The 22,403-nt window shown below is 35.3% G+C and overlaps 2 protein-coding genes across 2 annotated transcripts in view; both read right to left on the bottom strand.

Moving 5' to 3' along the window:
* The window catches only part of LOC149792937 (scavenger receptor cysteine-rich domain-containing protein DMBT1-like), a 35,144-nt gene extending 31,098 nt beyond the window's left edge, over positions 1-4,046 (bottom strand). The window contains exons 1-2 of the mRNA XM_089966782.1: positions 3,973-4,046; positions 2,595-2,779 (exon numbers count right to left, since the gene is read on the bottom strand). Coding sequence (XP_089822908.1) covers positions 2,595-2,779; positions 3,973-3,989 — 202 coding nt within the window. The 5' untranslated portion in view covers positions 3,990-4,046. The remainder of the gene's footprint in view (positions 1-2,594; positions 2,780-3,972) is intronic.
* On the bottom strand, positions 4,004-20,780 carry LOC149792936 (uncharacterized). Its single transcript, XM_089966784.1, has 5 exons — positions 20,641-20,780; positions 15,301-15,385; positions 9,660-9,801; positions 8,717-8,865; positions 4,004-4,149 (listed from the first exon to the last, which is right to left on the bottom strand). The coding sequence occupies exons 1-5, from the start codon at positions 20,677-20,679 to the stop codon at positions 4,055-4,057; spliced, it is 510 nt and encodes a 169-aa protein (XP_089822910.1). The 5' UTR covers positions 20,680-20,780; the 3' UTR covers positions 4,004-4,054.
* Between the last annotated feature and the right edge of the window lie 1,623 nt (positions 20,781-22,403).

The following is a 22,403-nucleotide window of genomic DNA, read 5'->3' as shown; positions in this document are numbered from 1 at the left end:
AATGTTGGTTAATATACGTGGGCGTTGGTCAGTAATAATGCATGTTAGTAAGCAGCTGGAGTGGGTACTGGTTAGAAGGAATGAATATGGGTTAGTTCATTTGGCTTCTTGGTACTTAGACTATGCGTTGATCAATAGGTTGGTTGCTGATCCGAGCGACGGTGTGTTGGTTAGTATGTTTGAGTGGTGGTCAATGATGCTTTTTGTTCAGTAGGTTTGGGTGTTGGTCAGTATTAATGGGTGTTGGTCAGTAGTGGTATAGGAAGTCAGTTGGTTAGGGAGTAGTATTATGTGTTGGTCAGTATGCTTGTAGGTTTCTAGGCGCGGGTGCTGGTTAGTAAGACAGTATTGGTCAGCAGGTTTATGTGCTGGCCATTTAGGATGGATACTGGTCAATGATACCTACGTTCAATACCCTTTACCCCAGACAGCACGATAGTGTTAATCCGATAGACATATTTAAAGATTAGATTCCTCTTCCGCCATTTTGGAGGGATATGGGCTTAACAAAAATACGGGTATATACTTCGGCCACCATCTCCCACTTTTTGTTCCAAGATTCCAATATTTTGAAAATCGCTCACTACTGCTAATTACCCTTGCGTCTATATTAACTAATTTATTGCCAAATTATCCCCGTTGTTCAACCCATGCTTCCCGATCCCTGCGATCCTTTACTACTGGTTTGATTTCAGTTTACGTTCGATTTAATTTTAGTAACGGCGGCTGATATGACCCACCCTCCACCCCCGGCCGAAATGTACAACTTTCGATGACGGCTGCATCGAACTTGCTTTTGTAGTGTATTAAATTATTACCTGTATCAGCTGAATAATTCCATCACTACTCACTCATTTATGTGAATAATTAATGCAGCCCAAATGATTATTGTGTCGTATGGTATTTGCAACACTTGAATTAGTTTCCTCAAACGTTCAATTACAGATGCGTGTCAGAAGCAGAGAATAATAAAACGTTTGGTTCGTATAAGTTTACATGAATATGCATGCACGATTTTGCTATCTATTTCAGACAAATCAATAATTGAAAATAAATCATTTTTACCACGAAAGTTTGAACTGTAATTTAGTGTCTCCTTAAGCCCATACTTTATTCTCAAGCTCACGAACAATAAAGAGCTGCCTTATTACAATGTATATATTACCAAGTTTGATAAGTTTTAGAGCGTTACCAATTAACTTCTCTGAGTGCTAATTTGTTCCTGACATTTATGAAAAACGAGGCTGGAACCGAATTATCAGATCTCAGTCCTAGACATGTAGCACGTGCATATGCAACGGAATTGTGTGAACTAAACTATTTATGCATTATATATTATATTAACAAAAATGTTCTCGGATTTTATTGCCGCGAACAGTGTTGCTCGATGACGGTTTATCTACTTTAGTTATTTTAAAATATTGAGATCTGTTCACCCAATTCTGTACCTGCAAAGTGATTGCAGTTAGACAGCCGATTACCTCAAGTTGTCCGGTCGTGGATTTCCACTATCACCTGAGTACTTATAGTGTATGTCTGTATTGTTATATTACAACGAGTTTTGTCAGAGAGCTGTCCACTTTACGAACAAGCCAAACCAGGTATTGATTGTATGTTGAAGAATGGATACACCAATAAATGTTTCGGACGGCTTCCTGAGCAAATCTAGAAGCCTGTAAGGCAAGCAATCTTACAGCAGGCTCTGCGCAACCAAACCAGATATACATATAGAAAAATCTTCAGCTGCAGAGGTATGAGAAATATAAAATGTCAATATCACTATGAGTGAAACAAATAATTCAATATCGCTATGGGTGAAACCAATAATTCAATATCGCTATTTGTGAAACCATTAATTCAATATCGCTATGGGTGAAACCAATAATTCAATATCACTTTGGGTGAAAACTTATCATACATACCTCAAATTTGTGCATAACGTATATTGCTCATATGAAAGTATATATACTTTGATCTCCGTTAGTGACAGAAAGAGATTTCGTTCATGCTAATATATAAATTCTATTCATTTAACACACATGGTGACAGATCAATATATCAAACATATTAGTTTATACTTTCGTATTAAGGTTTGACTAGATGTAACATGAACCGATCAAACCCCATCCATGCATTGTTAGTAAGATTTGACTCAATATAAGAGGAACAGAACAAACCCCATCCCTGCAAATAGCATTGCGATTACACCTGCTGACGGATTTGCTATGTACATGTGTGAAGTTCAATCGTACAACATATTTTAAAACGTCGAATACAGGGAAAGGTAAGACACACAGCGAAGCTTATCCCGTCGAATACAGAGAGAGGTAAGACACACAGCGAAGCGTATCCCGTCGAATACAGGGAGAGGTAAGACACAGCGGAGCGTACCCTGTCGAATACAGGGAGAGGTAAGACACACAGCGAAGCGTATCCGGTCGACTACTAGGAAAGGTAAGACACACAGCGAAGCGTATGCCGTTGATCTTTAAGAGTCAGCCTTAGCCCGTGATATGCATATGAAATAAAAGGCCCATAAACTAGCCTATTTCTCAACGAAAGTAATCAAGATTGATTCATATGTAAAGCCTTACTGCAATATAACATAACATCTTCATTATGGTTACAGTTATGCCGTCCCCAACCACTGAAATTACACTCTGCAATATCCTCCTCGTGACCCATACAAGCAAGGTCGTCCATCCATATCGGGTGTAAACTAGGGTCTGTAGTGCCAATGGCTGCTACATTCGAATATCCAGATGTGAAATAGCTGGAACTGATAAACGTATTAAAAGTTAAGTTTTAACCATCCTAAATGATTTAACGAGTCATTTTGGATGAAATGAAATATATATATATATATATATATATATATATATATATATATATATATATATATATATATATATATATATATAATCTTGCTTTACTATCGTTTTAAGTACAGTAGTACGGTTTTGGTTTATATATATATATATATATATATATATATATATATATATATATATATATATATATATATATATATATATATATATATATATATATATATATATATTGCACATAAATCGTTAAAATAGTAATATTTTATCACTGGGTCACAGGCACTATTATGGTGTAGAGTGACAGCATGGAAATATTCGATAAACCAAAGAGCATTTACAAGTCAATATGTATTAGGATCGAACCTATAAATAGTTGTATATGTTTTGCCTTTATTGTTAAAGGACACTTTGCATTATAAGCTTGCTCGAGTACATACCTACTGACTACATATTATTTTGCCTCTATCCACATTTGGAACTCTTCCATTCTTTTGCATATGAACAGTATTCTGTCTCGGAGATTCAGGATTCAAATAGTGATAGTGTTGGAAATGTTTTGACACACGGTAATGCATCACGATTTGCAATTACTCCAGTGTGAGAAACAAAACTAAAACACAAAATGAAGAGTGTTAAATAAAAAAAGTTTTATTTCATAACTGTTTAGCCAACACCATTAATACAACTGAACTATGTGTTAAATGTTACATTGAAAGTTTTCAGAGAAAACGTTTGAAAATAACATTCTTTTATGTAACTTTCTTTTAGTGAGAAAACATCGTGTTTTTGCAATATTGTGACAATATTCTAAATTGTTACTATATATATATATATATATATATATATATATATATATATATATATATATATATATATATATATATATGGGATTTTTTACCATGGGAAGAGGGGTCCCGAGCGGCCGAATGGTCTAAAGCGCTCACCGTTACGGATCACTGCCATCAGCTACAATTTCTAAAATGCAATGGTAATATATGCATATATGCATGTACGTAAATGAAAAATCGTTTCAAGCTGTGAAATTGGTCTTCACCAACAGCATTTTTAGTCCCAACAATCTGATTGCACCGAAAGAAAGGAAGGAAATAAGTAAAATGCAGAAAGAAAGAAGAATAAAACTCACTGACTAAACCCGAGCATTCGGCAGAAAACGTCAGCATCTGAATAGTCAAAATTGTCATCACATACGGTGCTTGGGGCAAACCCTAATCACGATACCTCTTTGTCCCATTGACGAGAACCTCCAGAATACCACTTCGAACAGGATAACCATCAACCCCAACTAGTCTGGCATTAGTACCTGTCATTTAATAAGACACATCATCACATATGCTGTAGAATTTACATATAGTATCTACAGTTTCATATTTTTTATATGACGTCTTAAAATATAACATTATGAGATTATGATTGGTCCAAATAAACCCATGAAGTTCTTGCACAGTATTATCTATTGTGACTGGCCGAGATGGTGGGGAAATCTCTTTGAAGAGATAATTAAAACATTTGAATTTATTTACATTCGAAATAAGTCTTTGTTATGCCTTAATTGTTATTGCAACCGGTCATAAGATTGATCTTATCCTCCAGCCTCCTCTCTTCCTTTTCCGTTGGTCCGTTTGTCTGTCAATTGTATCGTCATTCACAGGGATAGGGACAATCTCGCATGCCACAGGTGAAATACTTTACACATGGGAGAAGAGGTATCGTGATTAGGGTTTGGGACGATTTACCATGGATTTGTTTTGGGGTTTTTTCCCGCATCATTGTGGTTTTCTGTTGATCGATTAGTCTCCTGTCCTAACAACAAACTCAGTGAGAGTGTGAGAGAGGGAATCTGATTTTGGGACATTTTGATAGAAAGGAATGATATGTTTAGAACTTTGTTGCATTTCTCTAAAACATATATACATATATTTGTAGTGGTGACCACATATTGCAGACATCTGATGTTCATCGATCACCTGTTAACAACGAGCATTTTAATTACCTTCTGGAAAACGTCTTATGTAACTATCCTGTATGTAACGGTCACCTGCCTTCCGTCTTCAACTGTATGAGTTTTACAAACCAAACAATGATTTATCCCTGCCTTAAGCGGTCACTGCAGCTTATATACAGTGATCACTCATTCTTTAAAAACTGAATTTTCCTTCATGAGGAAGGCATTTTTGGATAAATAAATATTAAGTGAATGAACATCCGAACATTTCTTTTCTTGCTTGTACTCAAAATTCCAGTTACGTTGACAGTGTAACTAAAAGATGCCAATATGTCGAATTTGAAAGTGATGTTGGTTATACCGTTAGCGTGAAGGGTTGCAGTAATTCGTTTAATGGATGGCGAGAAACAAAATCGTGCAATCACAGCAGAATTGTGCCAGCGTGATGGGTTTAGTTGGAAAACTTCGTCTATTTGCCATTGAACTGAAGGTTCGTGTCTAGGAGGCAACGGTTGGCCTTGTATGACTGGAATCACGACAGGAGTTTCAACCGTTTTCATTGTGGCGAGGGGTCATTCAAGATTTAAAACGTGTCTGTAGAAAAGGCGAATTTTTATTTCTTGGGTCACACATAATAGACATATACGGCTTCCTTTGGATTTTCTATACATCTCACATAAGTCTAAGTTTTCTCAATAAGTAGAGTAACTGACTAATCCATACATTTTTATAAAAGTTTTAATATATTTTTTAAAGGGAAACTTATTAAAGCTGGCTGACCAAAGAGTCAGTCCTCTGTTTTACAATCAAATATAGGCTGTCAATCAGTAATGACAAATTGTTTTACCTTGTTACACAAAACAGATTTTGATCGATGATTATTTTAGGTCATTTATAATGGGACAAATAAGGTAATCTTTTGTGAAATAAATTTTGGAGATAGCTTGTATGGGTATTGCATGATTTTGTTGAATACCAATACCATTTCTACCTAAATAATAATAATAATAATAATAATAATAATAATAATAATAAAAATAATAATAATAATAATAATAATAATAACAATAATAATAATAATAATAATAATAATAATAAAAATAATAATAATAATAATAATAATAAAAATAATAATAATAATAATAATAACAATAATAATAATAATAATAATAATAATAATAAAAATAATAATAATAATAATAACAATAATAATAATAATAATAACAATAATAATAATAATAATAATAACAATAATAATAATAATAATAGTTTGTGGATGGTATTTGTTCAAAAAGAAATATTAAAAGGCGATCGCGTGTACACCGGCCATGTGGCATTCTGAATTATGACGAACAGAGCATGTGGTTATAAAATAAAACACCTTGCAGATCTGGAATAAACAATGGGTCCACAACGCAGTCGTCTACTACTAGAATATAAAAACTAAAACCAAAAACACTTCTGCAGTTTTTGTTTAAGGATTGGTCAAAATGTTGCTTTGAATGAATATTCATATAAAAGGCACAAGATTTTAACTGAGTCTTTAAAATGTAGTATAACATTTAAGATCCATGAAATCATCATGAAAATATGGCAAAGTGTCTTAACGCTACAAAAATGAGGCCCCAAATAAGTAATGGTTAAACACTTTCGTAAGACTTTCATTGCATGTAAAAGTCAATGGCATCAAAACTCATCACTTTCTTTAACTCTTTGAAATGATTTTTACATTAAGTTTGAGTTACGAAAATAGATTTCCTTTAAGATAGTGTACGAAGTATTTGAATACTAATATAGAGAACATTTAAGATTTCAAGTTATCAACTGATCTCGCATATAATTAAAATTCGCATAAGCCTAAATGTTCCGTCTGAAACTCCGGAAAAAAGGTTTTATGCAAGGTTTTTTTTTCTTCAACGGAACCTTGCATAAAGTACATTTTCGATACAAAAACCAAGAACATACAAGTTAGTCCAGCTGTCCAAATACCATCAAGAAACTCAAAGGCAATGAACCAGAAATTACCTAATACCTTGATTGTTGAAAAACTTTCCTATGCAATGTTTCCTGTGATTTTTAGATGACTAAATCAAAGTGCTTGAGATTCAAACTGCTCGTTTAGTCTGTGCATTTAACAGTGATATAAAACAGAGTTGAGTCTAAAAACTAATTTACAGAACCTAATTCAAAATCTAATCAAAAATATTGGTAACTTACCAAATAAGTATCTATGATTTTACGAGAATAGTTAGAGAAAAATTTCAATTGTATTCTCTACTCAGTGCATTGTAAATTCAATGCAAAAAAGAACTCAAAAAAATAAGTACGATCTCCCATCGCATCCACAACTGCAACTACCAGGCAGCGGAAAAGTACATCATAATCATCCGAAAACACAATAAGAAGAAGAAGAAGAAGAAGAAGAAGAAGAAGAAAAAGATGATGATTATTATTATTATTATTATATTATTATTATTAAGCTGGAAATAGCAAGAAAAAGATGCGATGAAAAAGGAACGAGACTGTACCCCAAACAGGCTGTTCAATCATACCGAATGTAGTGCTCCGCATTTCTTTAATTGTCAAGGCGAGGATAAAAATAGTACACTATCAGAGACACAGGAGACTGTCATTATTTAAACAGACTGACGTAGCAAATAATGAAAAAACATTAACATCACACGAAGGCAGAAATGTAAAAACTCAAAGTAGCTTCAGTAAGTGGAACATTATCAGAGCATAAAGATGTTGAGAGAATCTGTAAAAACAAACCTAGAGGAAGATTCCAGAATCATACATAGTATGTGGGTTATGCGTCAACAAGTTACCATGTAACTTTGCTTTAATAGAACAATATTATGTGGCAGAAAATATAGCTACTAAACTCCATCCTACCCCACCCTACCCCACCCCACCCCACCCCACCCTACACCTGACTATTAAATGGTTGTCAACAAACGCTAAAGGATTTTTTAGACCGGTAAACGTTTGAAAAGATTGTGCTCCTAGACTGTTGGACTCACAGGAAAACACAGTAATAGAACAAATAGACCTATTCACAAAGCAAAATGTTTTCTAATTCTCAAAGAAACACGAGATAAAACGTGTTTAGAGAAATAATATACTCAGTCAACAATGAAGTCCCTCGAAGTGCCTAAATACAAATACTAAGGTGCGGTTACACTCAGGCCGATCGCTGAACGGAGTACCTGAGGCCAGTCATTCCACTTGTTGATACTGCGTGGAAAATGTCGGATACCTTGATATAATGATACCAGACGGCATAAATGTAGAGTACACAAGGAAAGAAAACGTACACCGACGCGACCAGTGAACTTAGAAAGGCCATGGAAATATTAGCGTGTATTGTATCTATACTAGTATATGTACGAAGGGTACTGATTAATAAATAATCATAACATCACATAGTATAAAGCTAACGGTGAAAAGTAGCATTCCTTGGAACAGGTATAAAGTCCTCAAAACCTATAATATGAGCCACTGATTCAGCCTGCTGTTGTTGTTCTAATTTGGATTTTTAACGTAGCTTTAACAATTTTTCAATCATATCACTACAATGTCTTCAGTGTGTCATTTATAGTGATGTTTAGCACTGGGGCATCATGCCGCAGATATGTAGCATGATGTCCCACCCAATCACATTATCCTTACACCATGCTGACAAGTCCTAACTTTAACCTCTTAATGCTGAGCGCCAAGCGAGGCAGCTGTTAGTACCATTGTTATAAGTCTTTGGTATGACTCGGCCGGGGATCGAACCCACGACCTCCCGCATCCGAGGAGGACGCTCTAACCAAAAGGCCACCGGAGCGGTGATTCAGTCTGCTGAAAAGATATAAAGCGATTGTTAGACACATTTTTATATCGTTATGCACGACATCGAACGATATAAATGATTCATTACGGCAATCTAATCCTGCTTCGTAACATCTTTCGTACGATGGATAGGGAGGGCTACAGTAACGAATGTCTGTCTCGTCTCCACGGCAATGAAGAGAGGCTCTGAATGAATCACCATTTCTGTAATGATATGTCGAATATACCCGTGGCGACCTAAAACAAAATACAGTAAAGTGAATAACTTTTAACTGAGTGTTTAACATACAGATTGCATTTATGGGTAATAGTGATTGTAAGTACAAATGTTACTTTGGTAATGATCTGTACAGTTAAACACTTAGGTTAAGACACTTGCCATTATTAATTCCATAATTGTTATATTAGATGTAATTTTAAAGGTATGCCGTATTCAGATTTTACCAAAATGCAGGTACAGACTGTTCCAAATAATATGTACTTTATCAGTTATACAGTAATACCACTACCCAAACACCATATCATGTGCAATTCTAACTTTCACACGATGGCGCTGACGTGGAGGAACATATGTGAAAAGGTGAACATGCCAGTGAGAGAGAGAGAGAATAACAAATCTTCACAAGTTATGGAACATTTCACATTCATTCCAAATGATGCTGTTTAGAAAGTGAGGAGATATTTAGAATTTGTTTGCATGGGTAGTTAGAAATTATCAAATTAAAATTAACAGAAACAAAGTACAGAATGGGTCAGTGCTGAATAATGGACTCTCGTAGTCGACCACTTTAAAGAAACAAACCCTAACAGCCATGTTAATAAAATATTACCTTTATTTAACAACGTTGATCATCCGTAGCATCAATTCGTGATAACATGAAAGAACGTTCAAGCACATACAAGTATATCTATTTTCTCGTAATTTTAAAAATAATTACCATTTCATTATGAGATCTGATGGAACATGGCATCATGGGCTTGAAGCGGTCATTAACAGATATACCCTGATTAACATTCAGTTTATAACTTACGCTGGACCATATGACATGTGTAACATTCTGCATATGACTCTACTATCTGCTTCAGTGACACCACAGGAATGTATCTCCCTGGAATTGCTGTAAAACCGAATTGCTCCGTCTAATCCAGACGTCAGCAGTACGGTGGTGGAGTCTAGATAAGAAAACAATACAACAACAATAACAACAAAACATCCAGAAAAAATATGTTTGGATTTAGAGTGCGAGACAATGATTCCATATATAAGTACCGGTTAAATTAAGATACGAGGATACGAGGATACGAGGATACCAGTCTTAGGTCACTTATTAAGGTTTCCTGAAAATGCCCCGTCCTCTTATCCTTAGATTTAGTTCAGCTCGGCTAAGTAAAACATTGTTATGTGCACGTCCCTGGTGTAAGAAGATGCAGATTAGCACCTTGAAAACAAATCCGTGTGCATTTTCTGCACGCACGTAAGTAGCCTGAATTCAACAGCGCATAAAATATAGCGTGCGTCTATTATATTGTAGTGCATGAGTGAGTGTTTTTTCCCCACTGGCCCTCTTTTTGTTCCTTCTACCTGTCCTGGCCACTAACCCATGACAATTTAAACCATAGCTGACAGCTGATCACTTTAAATTTTGCCTGCTGGGGTGCAAGTATCTCATATACACGTGAAGTAAGTGATCCAGCCATGGGGGAGGGGCAGAGTCCAGATTAAAATTCCTCAAGAATTACAGTGGAAACATAATCCCAGCCCTTCCCACTACTCTGCTATGATTGTAGAAACAAATCGAGAGTGTACCTATTCAGGCAACCATATGGTAGCGATCAATACACACGCCGTGAGGCAATGTATTTTCGATCAATATCCTGTTTTGGGCTTGAGGATTTTTTCGTAACTTCTCTGTCTGTAACTCCATATTTGTGCTCGTAACTGTCTGTGATTTTCCATTTCAATCAACATAATTTCAAACTCAGCCTCACTAATTGTTTTATCTTCGATTGCACCCGAGTACAATTTACTGATTGTAGTGAAGCTGCTCTGTGCAGCTGCAAACAATTCGGAATAGACGAGTACTCGTGAATGCAGTCTCATCGAAATGAATTTGTTAGCGCTAACAAGACACCGGCTAATATCCATAAAGATCCAACAATAATACAGATCGGTTCACCTACAATGGTTGATATGGACACACAAAGGCCAACAGTTGTCTCCGCAGGAAGATGGCAAATAGACAAACATTTGTGTTTTGGATCAGAGCACTTCCCTTGGTAATTTCACTTTGCAGCTAGTGTTCTATTATTTCTTTCACATCGTTAACACTGAAGTCCATTCATAGTTCTTCTGTTAACAAATGTATCTATTTTTTTTACACCTTTGGCAGACCTTGTCCTGTCTCATCAATATGTAGACGCACTTCTAACCAAATATTATTTTTTTACTTTCATAATTGTCATGCAGGTATAAAAATCATCCTCCTCTGGAATACTTAAATCTCCAGCCATTGTGCTTTCTGGTGGTCTGGCACTCCTCTCATTCAAAAACACAACGATTGAACCAGAATCTTTTACATCTAACGATCGTCTTTACCCAATAATTGTTATCCGAGCATCTTGTTAAATAACAGTCGAAATCGTGTCTGGCTCAGCACTGACAATGTTAGTGCAAACTATTTGTTGGTTGATACATCAGTGAACGAATACCACTTCGCCATTGTAGAAACAATCCCGGAGACTTTTTGTATCTGTTACTGCAGTAAATGTATGTGCGTTTTCACGTGCATTTTCGACAATTCCAAGCTGGCCTCGAGTTAGTAGTAGTACATCAGGTTGGTTCAAGTGAGCAATTTCTACTGACCTTTAACAAATTATACGACAGTTCATACGAGGGTTTGGTAACGCCTATTTCACCTAGACATTCATCAACAATCAATTGGCAGGTTTATGCCACTGTTACAAATTTCTATGAATTCCTTCAGTATACGTTGGAAGTTGACTTGGCTATTGCTTAGCACTTGTATATAAACAAACACAGCATTTCTTCAATACATAAATATTCACAACTCGAAGATATATTCCTCTTTTTGTCAGTACAAAAATCATGCTATAGAAACTATACCGCACTGTGCAGTTTTACTCTGGAGAAACATCAATAAAGTTCTTTCTGATACAGTACATTCATTCATCCATTGAGCTTGCAGTGTGTATTGATTGCTACCATATGCTCGTCTATTTAACTACACACTGCGGAATTTGTTTCTGCAATCGTAACAGAGAAGTGTGAAAGACTGGGGTTGTTCCCCACTGGAACTCTTGGGCACTTTCATCCGGTCGAGACTATGCCCCTATGCCCCTCCCCATGACTGAATCACTCCCGTCACGTGTGTATGGGATGCTTGTACCCATTCGCCGGCAAAATTAAAATTGACCAACAGTTAACGGTCACTTATGGGGTAAATGTCATCCGGGGTAGAGGCGAGGACAGATGGAAGGACCACAAAGAGGGACAATGGGACAGTATACCCACTCCTACACTGCTCAAGGACTTGCTTATCTTTCTAAACAAATATTACGTTGCATATTTCGATGTAAAAACCTCGATTTCTCAATAGTATTTTTATTTACGGCAGCACTTTTCAATAAGTTGGTCTAATTTTAGTACGGAGGAACTTTCCATTTTAACTGGCAGAAAATGTTACACTTGCCACAGGTCACAAGTACTTTCATATATGAAGCTTTATTGTTACATCGTCACTCCAAAGTGAAGATGCCAGCAAATATTTCCATAAGCATCAAATTAATTTTCGCAAGATTAAAGTTGCTATCTTACATTAGAAATAAGTATTTTAAGTGCCTTCGTCTATTCCCACCAGCTTTGACACATTGTATGTCAATGCAACATATTTATAAAGCAAATAATTGCAAGGCAACATCTGACTGGTCACAAATTAATTGGTGTCATGACGTTCAATGTTCCAAATACTTTTGGGTAATCATGAATTTTACCTTTGCTAGGCACCCTTAAGTAGCCGGAAATGGAGGTTTGACTAATATAGGTTATTTGTCATGATTGAAGACGGATGAAATTAGTCAATCAATGCCCGTTCCGGCATTTGTCTTGCAAAAGCTAACACAATACTTATACAAATATATACTGGGGTCTTTTGCTTTGGCGTGACAATGTATTAATAAAACTGTACAGTCCTGAAAGTAGTGATGACCTGGCGCGACTGTAACTCAGTCTGACCAGACGAAAAATTACGACTATCGGACATTCTCTATCTGATAAAATCTAGATTGTCTCGCTCATAAAGAGGTATGATAGCTCGTTGAAAAGGTAAACGTCTCCCCAATTACAAATACCTAAATTACTAACAAGTGCCATTTTAAAACGCAAATGTCATTAAGAAATCGATGGGTGGGTGTGCAATTGCAGTTTCTCGAGTTTCAAATTTGACTCTTAATATATATTTATCGTCTATGGCTCATTTTATTACATGTGTTTCAAACATGCTGTCTTCACTATGAACATTTCTATTTTTTATTTTGAATTTTAATTTTTAATCGGGTCAGGTAGTGTTCATTTTTAGTAAGAGTAGTGTGGTGGAGATGTGTACTGTGTGTGATAAAATGAGGTCAAGGGCGAGTAACTATTACAATTCATTCGTCTCAGGGATGAGAGCCAGGAAAAAATAATTCATTTGCCCAGCCAAGATACAAATTTATTCAGCTACACGCCATGTCATGTGCAATTAAATAGCCTATCCTGGTATTTAGCTTAGTGATGGGCACGATAAATTTTTTAATATTTATTCGATAGACACATTTCACTTTCACAGTGGCCCTGTCTCGGAACGGGCTAAGTTTAGCATCTGTATGCTGAAGGAAACATTCAAAACGGTGGCGTGGTAAATAATGCTTACGATGCCTTTTGTCTTGGATATATACACAAAGCTTTGCAAAGCATCATCTACAATGTTTCGGGCATCTTGAAAAACTAGCATTAGATAAAATAAATGTGGACGTTAGAGACTCAGCGTGCATGTAAATGGGCAGCTACTTAAGTGCTTTTCAATAATGATATTTAGTCTTTGCCACGTTCAAAACTGAATCCTCAAAATCGTTAATGTATTGTAATCCATGTTATATTTTACCGATGAAAGAATTGTTGATTTGCAGGCTTTATTGTGCAGAACATTGCCATGATGTTGCTATGATACGGTGGTTTATAAATGCACACGTGATCTCAGAGTGTTCCCGCAACCAAAAATATATGAGTAATGACAGTTGTACGTATGCTTATACATTTATTAGTGCGTGTATGTGCCGTTTGGGCTCAACATTCGTGTGTGTGTGTGTGGGTGGGGGGGGGGGATAAGAATTACAGTATGTTTATATTAGTTTTCTTCCTAATTTAGTCAAAAACACCTGATGCAGTTTCATGGAAAAAGCAATGACGCTCAAAAAGAAAGAAAGTCTAGTTCAGGTGCGTGTTCTCAGATTAAACTTATATGATGATTTCACGGTTGGTAGTATCAAAATGTCTTTCTTATGAAAAAGAAGACTCAATTACAAAGTATTTGTGATATAATATAGCATGAAACAAATATGCGATCGTGCTTTTATGTTAGAATTTGAAAAACTGAGTTTGAAAATTGACGTAAATTTCAATAATTGACTTTTGCTGCCTTGCTGCTAGAAAAAAACTATTTTACAAAATAAGAATATGAATGCAACTGAGTTAGTCAACATCTGGATGAAACATATATCTTCGGTTTTCTTGTAAATCTAAACCATTGTTTCACAGAACGTCCATCTTGGTTGAGAATACAACTGTGATTTATTTTATAAGATTGTCCTACAAAACGTTTCAAGAATGTTTACCGAAAAAGCAGTTGCCGAAACATTTGTACTAATTTCTCGCTATGTGTCTGTACAGGTGAAACGAAGACTTTTTCTTTCTTTTCTTATGCTTAAGAACGTAAAATGTGTACTTGCTTTGAAAGTAGTCTATGTGCGGTCAGAATATTTTGCTGGTGATAGAAGGAATATATATTTGATGAACTGTGATGCGTATTGTGACTTCAAATAGTGAGTCGTCTTGAAAGAGCTTAGCCGACAGAAGCTTTCTATCTCGGTAATTTTCTATTACGTAACATAAAGGTACTCAAACTAACCAAACATGTCAGGACAGGATCAATTTTGCCTGGACTGGATGTCAAGGTACGCGATTTTTGCTCAGGACTGATTTATCAAGATCGTGAAGAAAATAATTCTTTACAGTTTATGAAACGTTTGACCTCTGCTTCCTTCAGTTTCATCTATCGTGAACACATTAACGTAATTAGATTTTCATAGAACTGAGAATCTGACGATTCTTGGATATGATGTTTGGATTTGCAAACTCTTTAAACCTAAGATAGGTCCTAATTTGCCTCTTCATTTCCCGAGTACAATACTAAAAAAAAAGCGTTATGATTCTCGTATATTTCTTGCATGGTCCTAGCAATTTCCAGTCTGAACGGATAAACATTCTAAACTGCAAATATGTATTTAATAATATAACAATAATATAAAAAATATGGTTGTTTAACCTACTACAGCTGTGTTTTTACTTCTTCCGCAACTATTTTTAACATTGTACATATCTGTTTAAGTGTTACTTACATGGCCATGGCGCAACACTTGTGTAATATTCTCTCGTCCAATAGTTATATATGGTGGTGGTCTTAACTACAACCAGAACTGCACTCTGTAAGTATAGAACAGTAGACTGAACTCTGTAAATACAAAATAGTAGACTGCACTCTGTAAGTACAAAACAGTAGACTACACTCTGTAAGTACAAAACAGTAGACTGCACTCTGAAAGTACAAAATAGTATACTACACTCTGTAAGTACAAACTAGTAGACTGCACTCTGTAAGTACAAAACAGTAGACTGGACTCTGTAAGTACAGAACAGCAGACTGCACTATGTAAGTACAAAATAGTAGACTGCACTCTGAAAGTACAAAACAGTAGACTTCACTCTTTAAGTACAGAACAGTATACTACACTCTGTAAGTACAGAACAGTATTCTACATTATGTAAGTACAGAACAGTATACTACACTCTGTAAGTACAGATTAGTATACTACACTCTGTAAGTACAGATTTGTATACTACACTCTCTAAGTACAGAACAGTATAATACACTCTGTAAGTACAGAACAGTATACTACACTCTGTAAGTACAGAACATTATACTACACTCTGTAAGTACAGATCAGTATTCTACACCTGTAAGTACAGAACAGTATTATATGCTCTGTAAGTACAGAACAGTATACTACACTCTGTAAGTACTGATTAGTATACTACACTCTGTACAGTATATTACACTATGTAAGTACAGAAAAGTATACTACACTATGTAAGTACAGAACAGTATACTACACTCTGTAAGTACAGAACAGTATACTACACTCTGTAAGTACAGATCAGTATTCTACACTCTGTAAGTGCAGAACAGTATTATATGCTCTGTAAGTACAGAACAGTATACTACACTCTGTAAGTACAGATTAGTATACTACACTCTGTACAGTATATTACACTATGTAAGTACAGAAAAGTATACTACACTATGTAAGTACAGAACAGTATACTACACTCTGTAAGTACAGAACAGTATACTATACTTGCACTCTATTAAGTACAAAACAGTAGATTGCACTCTGTAAGTACAGAACAATATACTACACTCTGTAAGTACAGATTAGTATACTACACTCTGTATAGTATACTACACTATGTAAGTACAGAAAAGTATACTACACTCTGTAAGTACAAAACAGTATACTACACTCTGTAAGTACAAAACAGTTGACTGCACTCTATTAAGTACAAAACAGTAGATTGCACTCTGTAAGTACAGAACAACATACTACACTATGTAAGTACAGAACAGTATACTACACTATGTAAGTACAAAACAGTAGATTGCACTCTGTAAGTACAGAACAGTATACTACACTCTGTAAGTACAGAACAGTATACTGCACTATGAAAGTACAAAACAGTAGATTGCACTCTGTAAGTACAAAACAGTAGACTGCACTCTGTAAGTACAAAACAGTATACTACACTCTGTAAGTACAGAACAGTATACTACACTCTGTAAGTACAGAACAGTATACTACACTATGTAAGTACAAAACAGCAGACTGCACTCTGTAAGTACAAAACAGTAGACTGCACTCTGTAAGTACAGAACAGTATACTACACTCTGTAAGTAAAGAACAGTATACTACACTATGTAAGTACAAAACAGTAGACTGCACTCTGTAAGTACAAAACAGTAGACTGCACTCTGTAAGTACAAAACAGTAGGCTGCACTCTATTAAGTACAAAACAGTAGATTGCACTCTGTAAGTACAAAACAGTAGATTGCACTCTGTAAGTACAAAACAGTAGACTGCACTCTGTAAGTACAAAACAGTAGATTGCACTCTGTAAGTACAAAACAGCAGACTGCACTCTGTAAGTACAAAAGAGTAGATTGCACTATGTAAGTACAAAACAGTAGATTGCACTCTGTAAGTACAAAACAGTAGACTGCACTCTGTAAGTAGAAAAGAATAGATTGCACTCTGTAAGTACAAAACAGTAGATTGCACTCTGTAAGTACAGAACAATATACTGCACTCTGTAAGTAGACTGCACTCTGTAAGTACAAAACAGGAGACTGTACTCTATCAGTACAAAAACATTAGACGCAGTGAGAAACGAGTATTGACACCAATCAACTATCCCAGCTATCAATCTCTTTGCCCACCAACTTGACCTCCGTATAGGACACACGGTACTAATGATACGGAAAAATGGGAACCAGCCTAGAAATGGGTCAACATAAAATAGAGTATAAATGGGTTTGGCTGACCAGAATTGGTTAACAATATAAGTTTTGTTATAGGATACAGACTTTTTTGAGAGCTTATCCTAGTTATAAATGAAAAAAATAGAGACATTGTTTTGTTGATGGAATTTAAGTCCTTTAACAGTCTTGAGTTTGGAACATTCATTACTAAAGTTAGCACCTAACTCTTTGGTGCGGAATTGAAAAGACATGTTTCAAACACATTCATGTCCAGAAAATGCCATGGCTCATATCCTTTCCTCTACACAGAAGCTGACATGCAGGTTTCATCTATACTGATAAATATAGGTTTGAACACAAGCACTAAAAAAGTTTAAGTTATTGAATTTTTAATATCATGGTGTGTGCATAGGCTTACTGTGGGAATTCAGTTATTACCGTTAGTCCTCTAGAGTTCCGCCTCCATATGGGAGATAACCCATTCTGTTGCTACCTAGACATATAAGTGTGAAATATGGCGTGTTCGTAGAACGAAGAGCACAAATGGGCAATTTCACATTAACGTCTGCAAAAGAGCCACAACATTATTAATCGCATTCATACTTCTAGGGATCAAGCAACACAATGTTAATTACATAAACTTATTCCTGGATACTTAAAAATAAATATGTGCCATACACATCTGGACACTCAAATATCAGTGACTTGTTGAGATGATTTGCATGTTTCTAAGGGTATCAGACAAGGGAATAAATTCAATAACTAGTAAATAAGTGTAAAAATCCAGTAGTTGGGAGACAAGGAAATCAGGAGGAAGAAGATGTGGAAATTGATATGTTGGCCATACATTGTTTAAAAACGTTTGCAAAAAATGTGAATTAGAAACTTTGTCTTCGATTCATACATCATTTCAGTCGTGTAACATATACTTTATCTTTTAAAATACAAATATATAAATATAATTTGTTATTTTTTTATATGTGTGGGTTTTTGTTTTGTTTTTAATATATTTGTCTTCTATTTAATGTTATAAGGACATGATTACGCTTTAAAATGTTTGGGCAGCAGATCTATTCAAGGCAGGCAAAGGTGATACATTTTCGGATACCTAGAACAATAGATTATCCATAGGTGTTTCACAAACGAATGCCAAGGTGCCCCCTCCCCCCCCCCCCCCCCCCCGCCGCTAAAATTAACAGCAAGACCTTTGCTTTTGTGCTCTTTTGAGGAACTCAGGGCCCTTGCAATTTTGCACACACACACACACACACACACATACTCTAACACTTGACCTGATCAGGCCTTGAATCTTGCTTTTAAACAAGGATATTTATAAACAATCTGATTAAGATCAGACCTCCGCTGTCCTGATCTGACGACGACCACTTAAGGGTAATGTTCTGGTGACCTTTGAATTAGCCAAAGGAAATGCAGCTTTCAAATCGTTCGGTACACATTCATGCTCTTCATCCACACCGCTAGATCTACAAACGTGAAGGTATAAGACTTCATCTGATTGGTTGATAAAATAGCGATTATGATTATAACATAGGTTACCACAACATGACCCCTAATCGGTCGCTGTCAGAGCGTCAGGTATAACAGTGGATATCTGATTTTGATCAGAGTGATTTATAAACTGCAACGTGGAATGAATTGCCCACTGAAATTAGACACAAAGACACAGTGATCACATTCAAGAGTGCTCTCAAAACTCACTTATTTCGACTGCAAGAACAAACTTAAAGACCTAATACTGTTTCCTACCTTAAATATACTCAGCATGTTTTTTTAATGTTTTCTAATTTCATTGTGTTTCTTTTTGTAATCATATCATTATATGTATTTTATCTTATAGGTGTTGTCTAATGTTGTAAAGCGCTTAGAGCTTCTAAAGATTAGGCGCTATACAAAGTCCTCATTATTATTATTATTATCATTATTATTATTATTAATATTATCATTATTATCATGTAAATATAACCAGCATTTATCTTTGTGCAAACGTATTTATTTGAATTAGTTCTCGATGGGATGAATTGTTCATGAGACCTATCGTAAGGTTTAATCCCTCTCGGGTATTTTCAGTAAGTTAGTTTTCTGCGTCGGTAAAAGAACAAACTTCACACAATTTTCTAATCGCTCCTGATATTGGTCGTCGTTGTTACACAAACCATTGCTACACCTCTTTACCATTGTTAAATCCTACTGTCACATACAAAAGTTTAAATTGATGAGTATCACAATACGAAACAAAACGATTGAAAACATTGTTTGCTTAGACAACCGATAGCGCGTAGATTGTCTGAGGTAATGGAGCACGGTGTAACCATGTGTGGGATCCCAAATTTGATTGGTTAATATCAGATGTCAATCAAAGCTTTAGGAGCGGTCAAACAGGTATTGATTAGTGTCCATTGCAAGTTGTGCGACTATCGAAATTTTAGTAGGGCCTATGCGCCTTTTACCGAAATAGACTGCAAGCTTGTCGACACACAAAAATTCAAATCCAAACGCAGAAATAAACAAAAAATTTAAATCAAGATCCTGACAAGTAAACGCATAATCCTTAAAATATTTTATTTCATGATGCTTCGCTCTGAAGTCTGTTGGGTCATTACGTCATGTTACCCCATTCTTGCGGTGTTCGTTGTATCAGTCCGCTCAATAAACGTGTTAACGCAAAAAAATGATATCGTCATTGTTATTCAGGAATTTTGCAAACAAAACAATATTAAGCATTTTATGATGAATCTACGTTTGCAAATGTTGCTGTCCTAAAATTATTGTAAAATTTCGCAATTTTTTAAAAATCGCTTTAGTAATACAGTTGTTAGTCGCATTTGCACAATATATATATTGAAATCGAAACATTGTATTGTCATAATAAAATGAAGTATTCAGAGAATGTAAATATAAATTCTTTTTGGCTGGCTGGTTTACCTTCTTTTGTATGAATGGAGCAATGAAATAAATTTTAACATTTAAAATTTGTTACTGAACTTGAAAATAAACATGTAAAATGATCATGTGAGGAATAACAAACCAATACATTTTCCATTATGAAATGTTTTTAGCAATAACATCGGAAACATGAAACCAGTTTATATAGAGATATCATTCTGCCACGTATTTTTACTTACCAGCAAAAACGTAAGCGATATCATTTTTCTATGTTTCATTTTCTCCAATTATAATCACCATCTAAGGACAACACCTCCAACGCTGACCTAATATTGATGCAAGCAATCGTGACGCAAGTATCTACACATATATTACTGACGTTTTTATCGGACTATTTCAAAGTTCAAATGATATGTATGTATATATTCATGTATGTATACAAATGTATGTATAAAAACAAATATCAGATTACAGGAAAACCGAATGGTCTACATAAGGTCATTTTGTGATAATCTCGCTTGATACTCACCAAAAGAAACGTGACATTTAGCGATATCATTTTTTTTACCCTTTTCATTATCACAAGTTACAGCCGAAGGACATGTCATATGCCTCGAACTTCGATTTGATAATTATGTTATCAGAAGTAATATGGTGACACATGTATATTCGCAATAACGAATAGGTTAATATATCGTATGTATGAATGTATGTATGTATGTATGTATGTATGCATACATGCCTGCCTGCCTGCCTGCCTGCCTGCATGCATGCATGTATGTATGACTGACTGACTGACTGACTGACTGACTTTATATCCTCTTTAAAAAGAGATTACATCAGATTAAACAAATTCAGAATAATACAAGATCATAAAATAGAACAGAAAAGTGACAAAGATACAGTAGTAATACAATTGTAATACTGTGTAAGCTACCGTATTGACAAAACGAAATATCTCAATACCTGCAATTATGCAAATCTGCAATCATTTGGCGGAGCATGGCACTGATCTTTTAACAGTTGCTTGATGATGATAATATTTCGAAAAGTTAATACGTCTATAGTGTTATGTGCTTAACATTAAGTCCGAGATAGCAACGAAAATGAAATGTAAAACTTATAACAGTGTAATTCTATATGTAGTTTCTTTTCTTCATATGACGCATGTATTTATGCATATATATACTTGTTTGCGCGTATGCGTGCGTGCATGCATTTATCTATGACTGACTGTCTAAATGACTTAGTAACCTCTACAACAAAGAGTATATCAGGTTGCTAAGATACATATTATACATATCATAGAATTATGAGACACATCATAGACGAGAACGCAAGCATGATATATACATCGTCAACTAATGCGTTTACAAAATGAGATATATAAATACAGAAAACCATATAGAAGTCTCTTGGAAATAAACATAAACAAATACATAAACAAATACATAAACGCACACACAAACAGCTGTCAGACAACAAAATTTGCGGATTTGACAAGAAGACTTTGGCCTTTAATTGTTTATATTTAATGTTAATTTACTACTTACTTTTAATATCATGTTAGGGCATGTTAGTTGATAGTAGGGCACACATTTTATTGTAGAATGAAGCTATGCTGTTTGCGGTCACCAACATGAGCCTATCTGATACGTCATCGTCAATAGACGACATGCAGTCAACCCTGCTTCCAAGAAGTGTCTCCAACAATATATCGTCTTCTTGATTGAATAAGTTAAGTTATGTTAATTTTAGCAGGTTGCATATCCTGGTGCTCTGGTACCTAGAATTTCAAACAAACACATAATGTATTGTTTAATTTACTGTCTGTATGGTTTCAGCCGCATCAAATACGATGACGTCAATATCCTCATCTGCTATTAGCATGCGCAGAAGATTATCCAAGACATTTTGTATATAATTGATGGCATTAAGGGTATACCATGACAACTTCCTCCCTTTCATGCACAATGCAATATCGATGTCACAATCAGTTGGA

The sequence above is a fragment of the Sinohyriopsis cumingii genome, chromosome 8 (assembly GCF_028554795.1).
Source record: "Sinohyriopsis cumingii isolate HCF-2022 chromosome 8, ASM2855479v2, whole genome shotgun sequence".
NCBI classification, from domain to species: Eukaryota; Metazoa; Mollusca; class Bivalvia; order Unionida; family Unionidae; genus Sinohyriopsis; species Sinohyriopsis cumingii.
The sequence above is the reverse complement of the archived record's forward strand: the minus strand, read 5'-3'. Positions and strand labels throughout refer to the sequence as shown.

Bases quoted from the DNA above. Each gene is read 5' to 3' on its own strand.
- LOC149792936 (XM_089966784.1), bottom strand. From the start codon at position 20,679: ATGAAACATAGAAAAATGATATCGCTTACGTTTTTGCTG. The intron at 9,802-15,300 runs GTAAGTAACACT...TTTCTTATCTAG, and splicing joins AAGTGTTGCGCCATGGCCAT to ACTCCACCACCGTACTGCTG. The intron at 4,150-8,716 runs GTAATGAATCAT...ATTAAATGACAG, and splicing joins CGAAGCAGGATTAGATTGCC to GTACTAATGCCAGACTAGTT.